General features: G+C 42.1%; 2 protein-coding genes across 2 annotated transcripts in view; both read right to left on the bottom strand.

The window, feature by feature from the left end:
* The window catches only part of ctsz (cathepsin Z), a 4,640-nt gene extending 3,981 nt beyond the window's left edge, over window positions 1-659 (bottom strand). Inside the window, exon 1 of the mRNA XM_035662621.1 lies at window positions 371-659. Within this exon, the coding sequence (XP_035518514.1) occupies window positions 371-501 (131 nt within the window). The 5' untranslated portion in view covers window positions 502-659. The remainder of the gene's footprint in view (window positions 1-370) is intronic.
* A 716-nt stretch (window positions 660-1,375) lies between these two features.
* On the bottom strand, window positions 1,376-8,531 carry npepl1 (aminopeptidase like 1). The gene is made up of 12 exons (XM_035662615.1): window positions 8,294-8,531; window positions 7,001-7,186; window positions 6,628-6,798; window positions 6,432-6,521; window positions 6,266-6,347; window positions 5,853-5,995; window positions 5,373-5,450; window positions 5,175-5,275; window positions 4,922-5,045; window positions 4,516-4,692; window positions 3,907-4,017; window positions 1,376-2,271 (listed from the first exon to the last, which is right to left on the bottom strand). Exons 1-12 carry the CDS (start codon window positions 8,441-8,443, stop codon window positions 2,113-2,115), a joined length of 1,572 nt encoding a protein of 523 aa, XP_035518508.1. The 5' UTR covers window positions 8,444-8,531; the 3' UTR covers window positions 1,376-2,112.
* Between the last annotated feature and the right edge of the window lie 2,567 nt (window positions 8,532-11,098).

Genomic DNA, 11,098 nt, shown 5'->3' with positions numbered 1-11,098 from the left:
AGGCACAAAGCTTTTATTCTGCTTTGGTTTCGTGTTTAACCACAAATACTTTCGACAAAGTATTCAGAAAAACAAGAGCCTTTAACCCACTGACTGTTTGCTTATGTCCAACTAACACACAGTGAATTATATTTCATACATTATATGAATGTAAGTACATACAGTAGAACATGTAAAGGCATGTAGCTGATAATAAAATGAACTCACTAACATTAAGTAGATAATCTGAGCTGGGTGGGAACAGCTAACCTCAACTAGCTAACGTCAGCTAACTTAAACTACACATAAAATAAAAGCTCTCTACTAAAAGAAACTACTCCACGCTTCTTCCTCATTATTAACACATGTATTCATTTATCCCCGCACTTACGTTAGTCCAAACTCGATGTTTTTCCTCGGTGTGCGGACATAGCAGGGCTGTTTGTGGTTGAAGAAGACCCCGGCGGACACAGCGCACAGCAGCGCCGAGAGCAGCACGACGACCAGCGGGGTCCGAGCCATCTGAACCCCCGAGAACAGAGCCGACAGAGCGGGGAGAGGACGAAGGGAAGGTCGGTGTCTTTATCAGAGAGACACACACTCAGAAAACAACTGCTGTGTCTGTGGGAGAGAGCTGATAAACCGGTGCTACTGAGGCTGCAGTCATGTGACCAGTAAATCACATCATGCGCAGACACCACATGTTAAAGGAGGAAGTTAGAACAACAACAGGCCACTCAAAAGTCCCGTTAAATGCACATTTAATGGGGATTGAGCTTCGTTACTTTCCTCCTGTCCACATAGAGCAGGGTTTTATTTTTATTAACACATCTCGGGTTTGTTAAATGTCTCTTAACGCCATTTAGCACCAAAAGCACATTAAAAGAAAGGAAAGCGAAGACAGTAACAGATGAAACTGGACATGAAACCTGATAATACATGTAGCTTCATAGTTATGTAGTTTAATACAAACTCACTGAGACTGCAGAGTCTGTTAGCTGATGTCCTTACCATCTGATGCCAGTGACAATCTGTCTGTGATTAACCTTTATAAAGATTTATTAAACCCCTTAATGATCATCGTGAATGTGCCTGTAATAAAGCGCTCAGTTCATGTATTGTTTAACAATCCCAGAAGAGCACAGAAACCCACAAATGTGTCATATTGTGGGTTGAACTGGTGTTTTTAGAGTCTGAACTTTAAACAATGACAGAAATCAACAATCTGGCAAAGGCAACATACATGTTGTCATGTTATTATACTCTTAAATTAACTTATAAACTGAACTCAAGATCCACTAAACAGCTTTTGATTCATTTAATTCTCCTAAAATCTTGACTTCAGATACTTTTGTCCATGTTTTGGAGCATTTTACTTCACATGCACACACAGAGGTCAGATGGCACAGACTTTATTGAAGGACATGATTGTCACAAGGGTGGAAACAACTTCATACTTGCACTGGAATCTAATACTTGGACTTACAGTTATAAACGTCTTCTATGTGCATTTTGTGCTGACAGAGCATATGTGGCACTGCTTGTCGAGTTCTCACCTGACACCGAACTGTAAAACTGTTAAAAACTGCAATGAGCACTCACTCCTCAGTTTGGTCCAAGAGATCACACAATCCAACTATACACAGGGTGAACACAAAGTGCAGTGGTTAAGATAAAAGAAAGGAAGCTTTACTGATCCTGATCCAGTATTCTTTCACAATGTCAGAGACAACATGTATGGCAAAAATCCTTGTTGTGCATAAAAGTATCAACATACAACAATGCCTGCTGATGAGGTGGATATCTGAAAACAAGGTGTATGTTTTATGAGGTAAAAACAAACAAATCAATGCATCGTCGTCATCAAGAGCAACTGGACAATGGAGAAGCTATGGAGGTGATCAGTGCAGCAAGTGCTACGTCATGAGGACAAACAAGGGCCTGTGTTTTTTATCATAATCACGTATAACACACCTGATTTACTCATTATCATCTTTTTGTTTTTTTTTTATTATTCAGTGAATTCAAATTGAATCAAACACAGGAAGTTGAATCACAGTTTTAAAATGTTTTAACTGGATGAGCTCTTGTGGGGAGCCGGTCGGCGTTGGGGAGTAAACCGTTGCGTCTGTTCTACACCAGCCTTCGTCTCTTGCAGTCACGCTCCATGTGGTCTCCAGACATGTTGGTGGCAGCACCCAGAGGAGACACTTTGTTCAGCATGGAGTCTTCTGATGCCTGACCAAACAGGGCCATGAGCAGAGCAACGCCGAATCCCGTGGCACGCTCCCCCTGAAAACACAGGATAAAAACACAAAAAACAGAGGTCAGATTTCAGCGTCGTTACCGTAAAGTTACCCTGCAGTTATCTTTTCTTTGCTTCCTTAAAGTTCTATTACAAACAGAGTTAATGTGTCTGAAACCGAAGACCTTGTTTGGTCTAAAACCCCCTTTTATAAATGTCACTACAGACTTTATACAGAGGCACGATCCTGCAGGGAATTTGTGAAAAGCAGTTGGAATTGAAAGAAAACCTAATGAGCCGGTGCAGATGTACGAGAATGATCCGATACTATTATTTATTATTCTGATAATGAAATCAAAGCCAATATATTATCGGTTTATAATAATTTATTTGAAATTAGTGTGATTAGTACCAGTCACAACTAATAACATCAGCTGCTCTCACTTCTTCTGTGTTTCACAATGAATGAGGAAGGAAAGTAGCAGAAATCAGAAACAGTAAGTTTCTGTGGATATTAATGGATCAACAAGTTTCTGTACAACATGGAAACTCATTAGGTTAGTTGGCCTTTCGCAGGTCTGATAAAGAGACTCTACTCACAACAATGTATGCTCTATACTGAGCCCTCAATAAACATGTACTTTCTTTACCTTTTAAAATGTTATAGGTGCAAAACTCCACCTGTTTGTCATCGTTTCTAAATGTCCAAAACACCAATTTACTGCTCACTAAACTTAATCGTATGAGTGGATGAGTCATTTCAATCACAGATGTTTTGTTTCACATTCACCAGCATGAGTCTGTTGGACGGTTTGCATTACAGGACGCTCACACTCTCCGACGCCCTGTCACCCACCACAGCAGACAGATGTTCTGCTTATATGTTTATTTGTTTGTCCAAGTGTCCATATGAATAATGAAAAAAGGTTTTGCTTGGTGTAATCATTCAGAAAGGATCTTTAATGTCCAATATGAACCGGAGGAATGATTACAGGAAACAAAAACCTGTTTCAATAATGTTCATATGGGCACCTGACTATTGTTTTAAGACTTAAAACTTGAACCTGAATCCTTTAATTATTAACATTATTTTTGGCTTCGTAGGAGTGTTGTTGCAAACTTCCTCAAACATTCTGCTGACTCTGGTCTTTCAGGTTATTGTCTCTGCTGACAGGACTTAAAGACAATATTAACTATAACCAAAGCACAACTTTCCACAGCTGATTGCATTATAGACCTGCAAACATCCGTATGAGAACACAAATGACTTTGTACCATCATAAATGTGTTTGCATTACTTTGTGGTGAAAAAGGTTCAGACGTTGGATTTATGTGATCCTGTAGAGGCTTATGTGCACACGAGTCTCAAACCATTAAAAAACAGCACAGGAAACCAGCAGCTTAAGACAGGCCCGGTCTGAAGTCTGCAGAATTTATGATACAAAAGTTGCAGCACGACATCTAAAATGGAAGTTCTACCGACACGTTACTGATCTGCTCCTCTGCTCATCTCAGCTCGAGACTTTTCTTGTCAAGCCAGTCGCAGCCAGCAGGAAACGCGTGCATGCACCCAATAAAAAACACTTTCACTTCACTGAGTTATGACTATCACCTGACTCGCTCCAGGGTCAAAATCTGAGCACTAACTTGATTGTTCGGTATCTGTTTTTCCAGGTACTCACAGCGTGTACGGGGGAGGCGATATCAACGTGGACCCAGACACCAGGCCAGTCAAAGCCCAGGTGGGAACCAATGAAGAGGCCGGCGCAGGAGCTCTGGGCGTTCTCCCGGTCCTGTCGAGACACGCGTCACAAATATTTATACGTTATAATTACAGTTTACAACCAAAGTAACATAACTTAACTCTGCCTTTGGTGTCTAACCGTTTGTATGCAGATTTAATAGAGTTAGGTAAAAAAGGTTTGATGACGTTCTAGCTTCAAGCTTTAAAAACACATTCAAACGTTTCTTATCCAGTTTGTTTCCAGATTCTGACAAAACAATTCAGACAAACTAGTCTGCAGAGAGACGTATCAGCACAACTAACACAGCAATGGGCGTCTGTCGTTATGCGGTCCAGCCTGTACTGACATGCAAAAAATAAGGTGGAAGGTAAAGTGAGCAACAATAACAACAAAGATTCCCTAAAAAGTCTTTACGGATACTTAAAGACATTTTCCAGTCTATTTTTAAAGTACACAATTTAATTTTCCGTCCTCCAAACTCTCAAATGTGTTAGATCTGCCCTTTGTTAGCATTTGGCTTTGATGAGTCTGTGGTGCGTCACTTACCGCCACGGAGTTCTTCATGTCGGCCATGGCAGAGGTGAACTCGCTGAAGTGCAGCTCCGGGCAGTAGACCAGAGGGTGAGCGAGATCCCCGCTGCTGCGACCAGCGCGGACACATGCAACCTCCCACTCCTCACTGTTAGTCATCACCGCTGCGTGGTACTTTCCTGTGGAGATCCCCTGCACGACAGAAACAACAAAGGTTTTAGATGCAAAGACCTGTTGGAAAGCTAAATTCATTGTTGGTTTTGGTTTCTTCAAGGTGTGCGTTGATAAAATATTTTAAAAAAATGATAAAATCCTGCCAGTGTTAATATCCTCTGAGTCTATATCTACTGACTTGTAATAGAAGTTGAAAATCCTCCAGCTCATACGTTTAACAGCAGTCTATAAAGAGGCCGTCACCCACCTGCGCCCCCGTCAGTGTGGCCATGTCCAGAATAATATCAGCCGACAGGTCTTTGCTGGCATACACCACTCCATCAGCCAGCACCAGCCTGCCCTCTGCATCAGTGTTGTTGATCTCCACTGTCCTTCAGGATAAAACAAGTGATAAAACCACAGCTCACATTCATTCTAGCTGGTTTTGCTCGTAAAATAATGTTGGATGTAGTTTGTGTGCAAAACAAATCAGGTAATTTAACACCAAGAAAAAGTCTTACTTTCCAGAGTAGAGAGTGTGGATGTCATCAGGTCGGGTGGCCGTGGGCCCGACTGCATTCTCTGCCAGGCAGAACACTGCATGGAGGTTATCCTTAAAGCCCTGGGGCAAACAGAGGATGGAGTCTGACTTTAAGAGGCGGCTGCAGAGAAACAGAGGCGGCTAAAATGACAGCTGTGGTCAGAAAAGGTCAGCTCACCTGTTTAATAGTAGCGCTGAAAGCTCCTAAAATGGCAGCTGCTCCCCCACAGTCCCTCTTCATCCCTGGCATTGTGGTCTAGAAAGTAACACATATTTACACGTGACGAAATGTGATCTCTGAACGTCTCTCGCTCATTGAGCCCACTCAGAAAAGCTTTTACCAGATTGTATATAAACCTTCGTCTCTGCAGAATAAGGGAGCTCTACCTTTTTTATTTGCACATGAGAGCACATAAAGTGGAGCATGCAACAGAACGTGAACGGATTACTGAGAATAGGCTTAAAGCTTAACAGATCAGGGTTGTCAGTGTGTCTGAGGATCGCCACGACGACTGCAATCAGCTTTTATGAGGCTGTCAAAAATGTTTACTGAAGGTCCTGTGGTGACGTTCGCTGGGATCGTCACTACAGGAGGACATAGCATAACAAATAGTGGTTTTTAGTTACTATCCCTTCTCCAGAGGAACAACAGGAGTACCTTTCCCTTGATGCTGAGTCCTCCAGTGTCGTACACGATGCCCTTGCCCACCCATGCAATGGTTTGGGTTGCACCATCTGGTGTGTGGCTCAAGACCGCCAACGCAGGAAGATGCTCTGCCGCCTTGCCAACCCCGTAAATACCTGACAGGGTGAAGAACTTAGTTATACATACTTACTGCTCTACAACGAGCTGTGGTTTCCCCAATATTAGGGTTCAGTTTTCTGAAAAGAGTTTAATGTTTTGCAAAAATCATCTTCGACAAAAGATGTCATGGTGAAACTAAATACAGTGATTTATACTTTCAGACTCTGAATGCAAAGATAATAATTTTGATGTGCGTCTTTAGACACCAAATTGATAATTATTGACATGAAGACAGAATTAATATACACTAATTACAGACACAGTACCTCCAAACCCTCTTTGTTTCAGTTCCTCTCCACGAATGATCACTGGAGTGATTCCAAGTTCAGTTCCCACCGCCTTGATTTCCTGAAACACAAATCGACGTCTGTGACAGGAGGCTGGATGCTTCAAAGTTATTATTTAGACAGGTTCCTGCAGTAATTCACTTACATCTAAGAAGTGGTCTGTATTCATCTCATTGCATGGTGTGTCCACAATGCGAGCTGCAAGCCGCACTCCATCAGCGGCGTTGGAGAGGCACTGAACAGAAGAAAAGCCTTCAGCTGTGCAGTCAACATGAACCGCGAGAACGTGAGCAGCATACTAAAGGCCCTGAACATCGTGATTAACAAAATAAAAAAAGTACCTCAAGTTCTGCGACATCCAAAGAACTGCTCTCTTGCCCGACGATCACAAACTCCAAGGTGACGTGCTTCTTCTCAGCTCTGCGTGAGGCTGTGGAGCGGCGAGTGAAGATGGGGAAGGCCCTGGCGATGGCACAGGAGGATGCGAACACATCTGAACGCTCACACACCATCTGCAGAGGAACAAACACACACATCAGCCACTCCGTCACGTGGTCCACTTCCACTGGATGACCCAGATCGAAGTCATTAAGTGACGAGGAAGCAGCAGATCAGTTCTGCAGCGAACGCTCTCTGACCTCTTTGGAGAAGGTCAAAGAAACGACTGATTAAATCCTTAAAGGGATCCTTAATTACGCGACAGGCATTACTGACCACGATGCAGCGGTTGTTCCCTCCAGGCAGGCAGGAACGGACCAGACGGGACAGGAAGTGGGCAGAAGAGGGGCTGTTGTGCCTGCTGACCCGTGAAGGAAGCGCAGCCACCGTAGCATGGTTGAGGTACAGGGGGCAGCTGTCCGTGGGGTTCGGGTTCAAAGCACCGAGAGCCGCCTGCCAGATCTGAGAAAACAAGAGACAAAACTGACATTTTAAACGCACGGGAAAGATCATGTATCGAGCAAAAACGTGTAACATTACCTGGTTACGGCTTCTAAAATGTGTGAATTTGCCACTTTTCTTGGTCGTATTAGACAGTAAATACAACTCAGAGCACTGCAGGCAGTACAGTAACAATCATGTTAGGTAATCATTGTCGGAGGAGCTCTGTGAGCGGCAGGAAACCTCTCCTTGACCTCGCAGACTCACTCTCTCCTTCATGGCTGTCACCGTTGCACAACCAGCCCCTGAAGACTTTGTACGACAGCCTATAACACAACGCTAACATCTCCATCTAAACCCAACAGGAGGCTGCACAGCTTAAGACCAGTGGTGTATGTGTGTATATCACTCAGTAGTGCTCTGCAAGATGAGTTTTCTGCCCTAGGATGGCCATGTAGTTGTGTAGTTGTGTAGTTGTAATGAAGGGATGCAGTGAGGAATATTTCACTCGTACTGTTTAACTGTGCAGTTATCTCAGCCTTTAATGTGTGGTCCAGTGTTGGCTCTTATTAATATTTCATAGTGAGCTTTGCTTCCTGAAGCCAGGTAAGTGGCAATGTGTCATTATAATGAGTATTATAAGATATACCAGACACCACTAAGTTACCACCTGACATTACTGTCTCAGCCGTTCACCATGATCAGGGTTATTAACTTACAGTCAGACTTTAACCTCAACACCCGGTTGTAAAACCTAATACTGTTCCCTGATAAGTTATTTAAACTGAATAATAAACTATAACAAACACTTCCACTTGTGTTACTTACAGTTAGAAAACTAAACATTATATTAAAATGAGGTTTTACTTAATAAAACACAACCAACCGTTACTGGCTCCGACCGTTGGTACCCGTTATCTCCTAACGTTAGCGGGCTACCGGCCGTTACACGAACGTTAACCGACCGTTACACGAACGTTAACCGACCGTTGCACGAACGTTAACCGACCGTTGCACGAACGTTAACCGGCCGTTGCACGAACGTTAACCGACCCTCGCCGTCGCTAGCTCGGTTAGCTTAGCATAGCATTAGCACAAACATTAGCTGTCACAAACACTGTCAGTTACCTCCTTGCTGACGACCGGCTGCAGTTTGCCTTTGATCTGACTCCAGCTGACCTGCTGCAGGCTCGACTGCTGTCCGATAATCAGAACAGGGCGACTCTGTGGCTCGGAGTCACCGGCAGAAGCCTTGAACTCCAGCACCACGTTCGCCATCTTTGTGACTTGCTCCAGACAAAGTTATCCGACAGACCGCTGTTGTTCACTGCAGCCCGAACCGGCGACGGAAGCCGGGAGAGGACCAATTGGCTCTACGCTGTTTCATTTATAGGGGATGTGAGCAGTCTGTAATCTTTATCAACCTCTGCCGGCGAGCAGCTGCAACTACATGAAGCAACAACCAGCCTGTAGCTATGAACACCTGGGCACCAAGAGTTATTATTCATCATACATTTACACACATAGCTTTGTATAAACACCAGATACTACTAAGTAAATGCCCAGGGGTAGAATAACATAGAATATAATGCCTTTATTGCCACTATACACATGTACAATGAGATTAAAAGCCAACCCAAAGCATGGCAAAAACAGTTGTAAGAAATATAGAAATAAATATACATATCATAAACACAGGAACATGAAGTCCAACTACCTGCAAAAGAGGAGGTAAGTTGCACAGTCTGAGGAGTATTACATTTGCAAAATAAATATGGGTGTATATATCCAGGGTTGTTAAATATATACAACAAGTCCAGGTGTATCCATGTCTTCATTCTAGTATCTTTGCAGGCTCTCCTCACATGAGGGTCCGGTATAATAGTCCCCTTTCCCCCTGTGAATGCCTTTAACATCAGGGTCAAAGATGGAAATACACTTAATAATTGTATCCCTGTCTGATATCTTGTGTTTCATAGATATATCAGAATATATGTATATAAGGGCTGACCATGGAAAGAAACAACCTGCAAAAACTCTTCAGAAGGTAGCGATTTATTTATTTTCTTTCATATGAATGGCATCAACAACTAAAAATCATACAGAGAGTTCAAGTTGGGAGTTAAACCCTGAAATCTCAGTAAGATGTAAAGAAGACACACAGTTTGTTCACATGAACAGCTGTAACAGAGTGATTCCTACAGACAAACATTATTTCACTGCAACTTGTGTTCAGAAATATCAAACCAGTCTTTCCCCACTAACTTCATCCAAATTAAAACAAGGAAGGACATGCTCAAACTGAGTTGACTTTTACGTTTATCAAGTTAATTTTGTAAAAATGCACTTTCAAATTTGATATATTTGCATAAACGTTAGGATAACCTACTGTAAAATGTAAACTTTAATGTCAGAGTGCAAATCGTTAAGGAAAAATCAATTAGTAAAAGGGGAAAATATCAACGTCTGTGTGTGTATACATCTTTCAGATTATAAAAAGATAAACATTTAACGCTCATCTCCATTTATAAAAACCTGATCTTTAAAGAGAGAGAGGCAGTGACATCTTTGTACCAGTACAGGTGTATTGTGCCAACAAGTAAAGCGATTAACTGTTATTATAAAAAAATTCTCTTCAGTGTTGCCAGTTTGTCTTAATTTACTTATAAAATATGTGAAATAATATTAGACACTGATTCATTGAATGTCAGTAAACGCTGGACAATAATGAAGGAAATATGGAGACTTTTCCATTGGACCAGGAAACATAGAAGAGAAAACCACATTTCATAAGCAGTTTCTAGTGTTTCACAGAGGTTATTAGTGTCTTTAGATGTGAGTGGTTTCATTTCACTGCACACTGGCAACATTATAGTGACAACAAAAGGTAAAATGTAGCACTGAAACAACTGATTAGTCGAAAATTAAAAGGAAAAGTGTGTAGAATTCCCCCTCGCTTCATCCTCCCTTTCCAAGTGCGAAGGAGAAACTACGTGGCCATGAAACTGGCAAAAAAAACACTAAAGGCCCAACCTAGAGCCAGTGTTTGGTTTGTCCGCTGTGGGTTACCGTAGAAACATGGCGGTTGAACATGGCGCCCTCGATGGAAGGCGACCCGCCTCGTCTGTAGATTTAAATGGCTCATTCTAAAAGGTAACGAAATTTATATTCAGGTCAACTAATGAAATCATACCTATGAATATTATATTCCCTTTCTCACAGTAGATCCTCCCAAATGTTACACACTGGACCTTTAACTCACCATTTGATAATTGACATTTTACTAATTCATCAAGCAAAAACGCCTCTTAAATATCTTTGGGTTTTATACTGCTGATCAGAAGAAACAAGCAACGTAAAGACATCACCTTAGAACTTGCAATGTGTTTTAAAAGTATGTAAAAATACTCTATTTAGTTTAAAATGATTTTAAACAGATAAAAAGGAAAAAAAAAAAAAAACTGGAAGAACTTTTTCTCCCTCACTGAGGAATACTGGCTCTAAGAAGGCCCCACCCATTACCGCTGCTTGTGCCAGGTTCACTGACGATAGAGGACCGTGCATCAAGATGGCTAACATTAGAGGAAACATCGGAGAGATTCAGCCATAGTCTAAATGTTTAAGCCTCATGTCAAAATGTGTAGTTAGCATCTTTTATTTGTTTATGTTGCTTGTTAGCTTGTTAGCCTGTAACTTGCAGCGGCTGCCGCAGCGTTAGTGGTTGTGACAGATGTAATATCTGTGACGATGTTACACTATGTTCACATTGTTATTAGGTAGCAGAGGGAGGAAGGAAGCTCTGGGGTTCGGTTTACATCCAAAAACCGCGCACTCTACCATCTTTGCTGTCAAAACGTTCACTATGCTTGTGCAAACTCTCTGTACTGACAATGTTTCTGTGCTGGTGGCATTTGCTAGACAGCGATTGGCTTT

This window comes from Morone saxatilis, unplaced genomic scaffold, assembly GCF_004916995.1.
Source record: "Morone saxatilis isolate NCDOM2014 unplaced genomic scaffold, NCSU_SB_2.0 Contig18, whole genome shotgun sequence".
Lineage (NCBI taxonomy): Eukaryota > Metazoa > Chordata > Actinopteri > Moronidae > Morone > Morone saxatilis.
The sequence above is the reverse complement of the archived record's forward strand: the minus strand, read 5'-3'. Positions and strand labels throughout refer to the sequence as shown.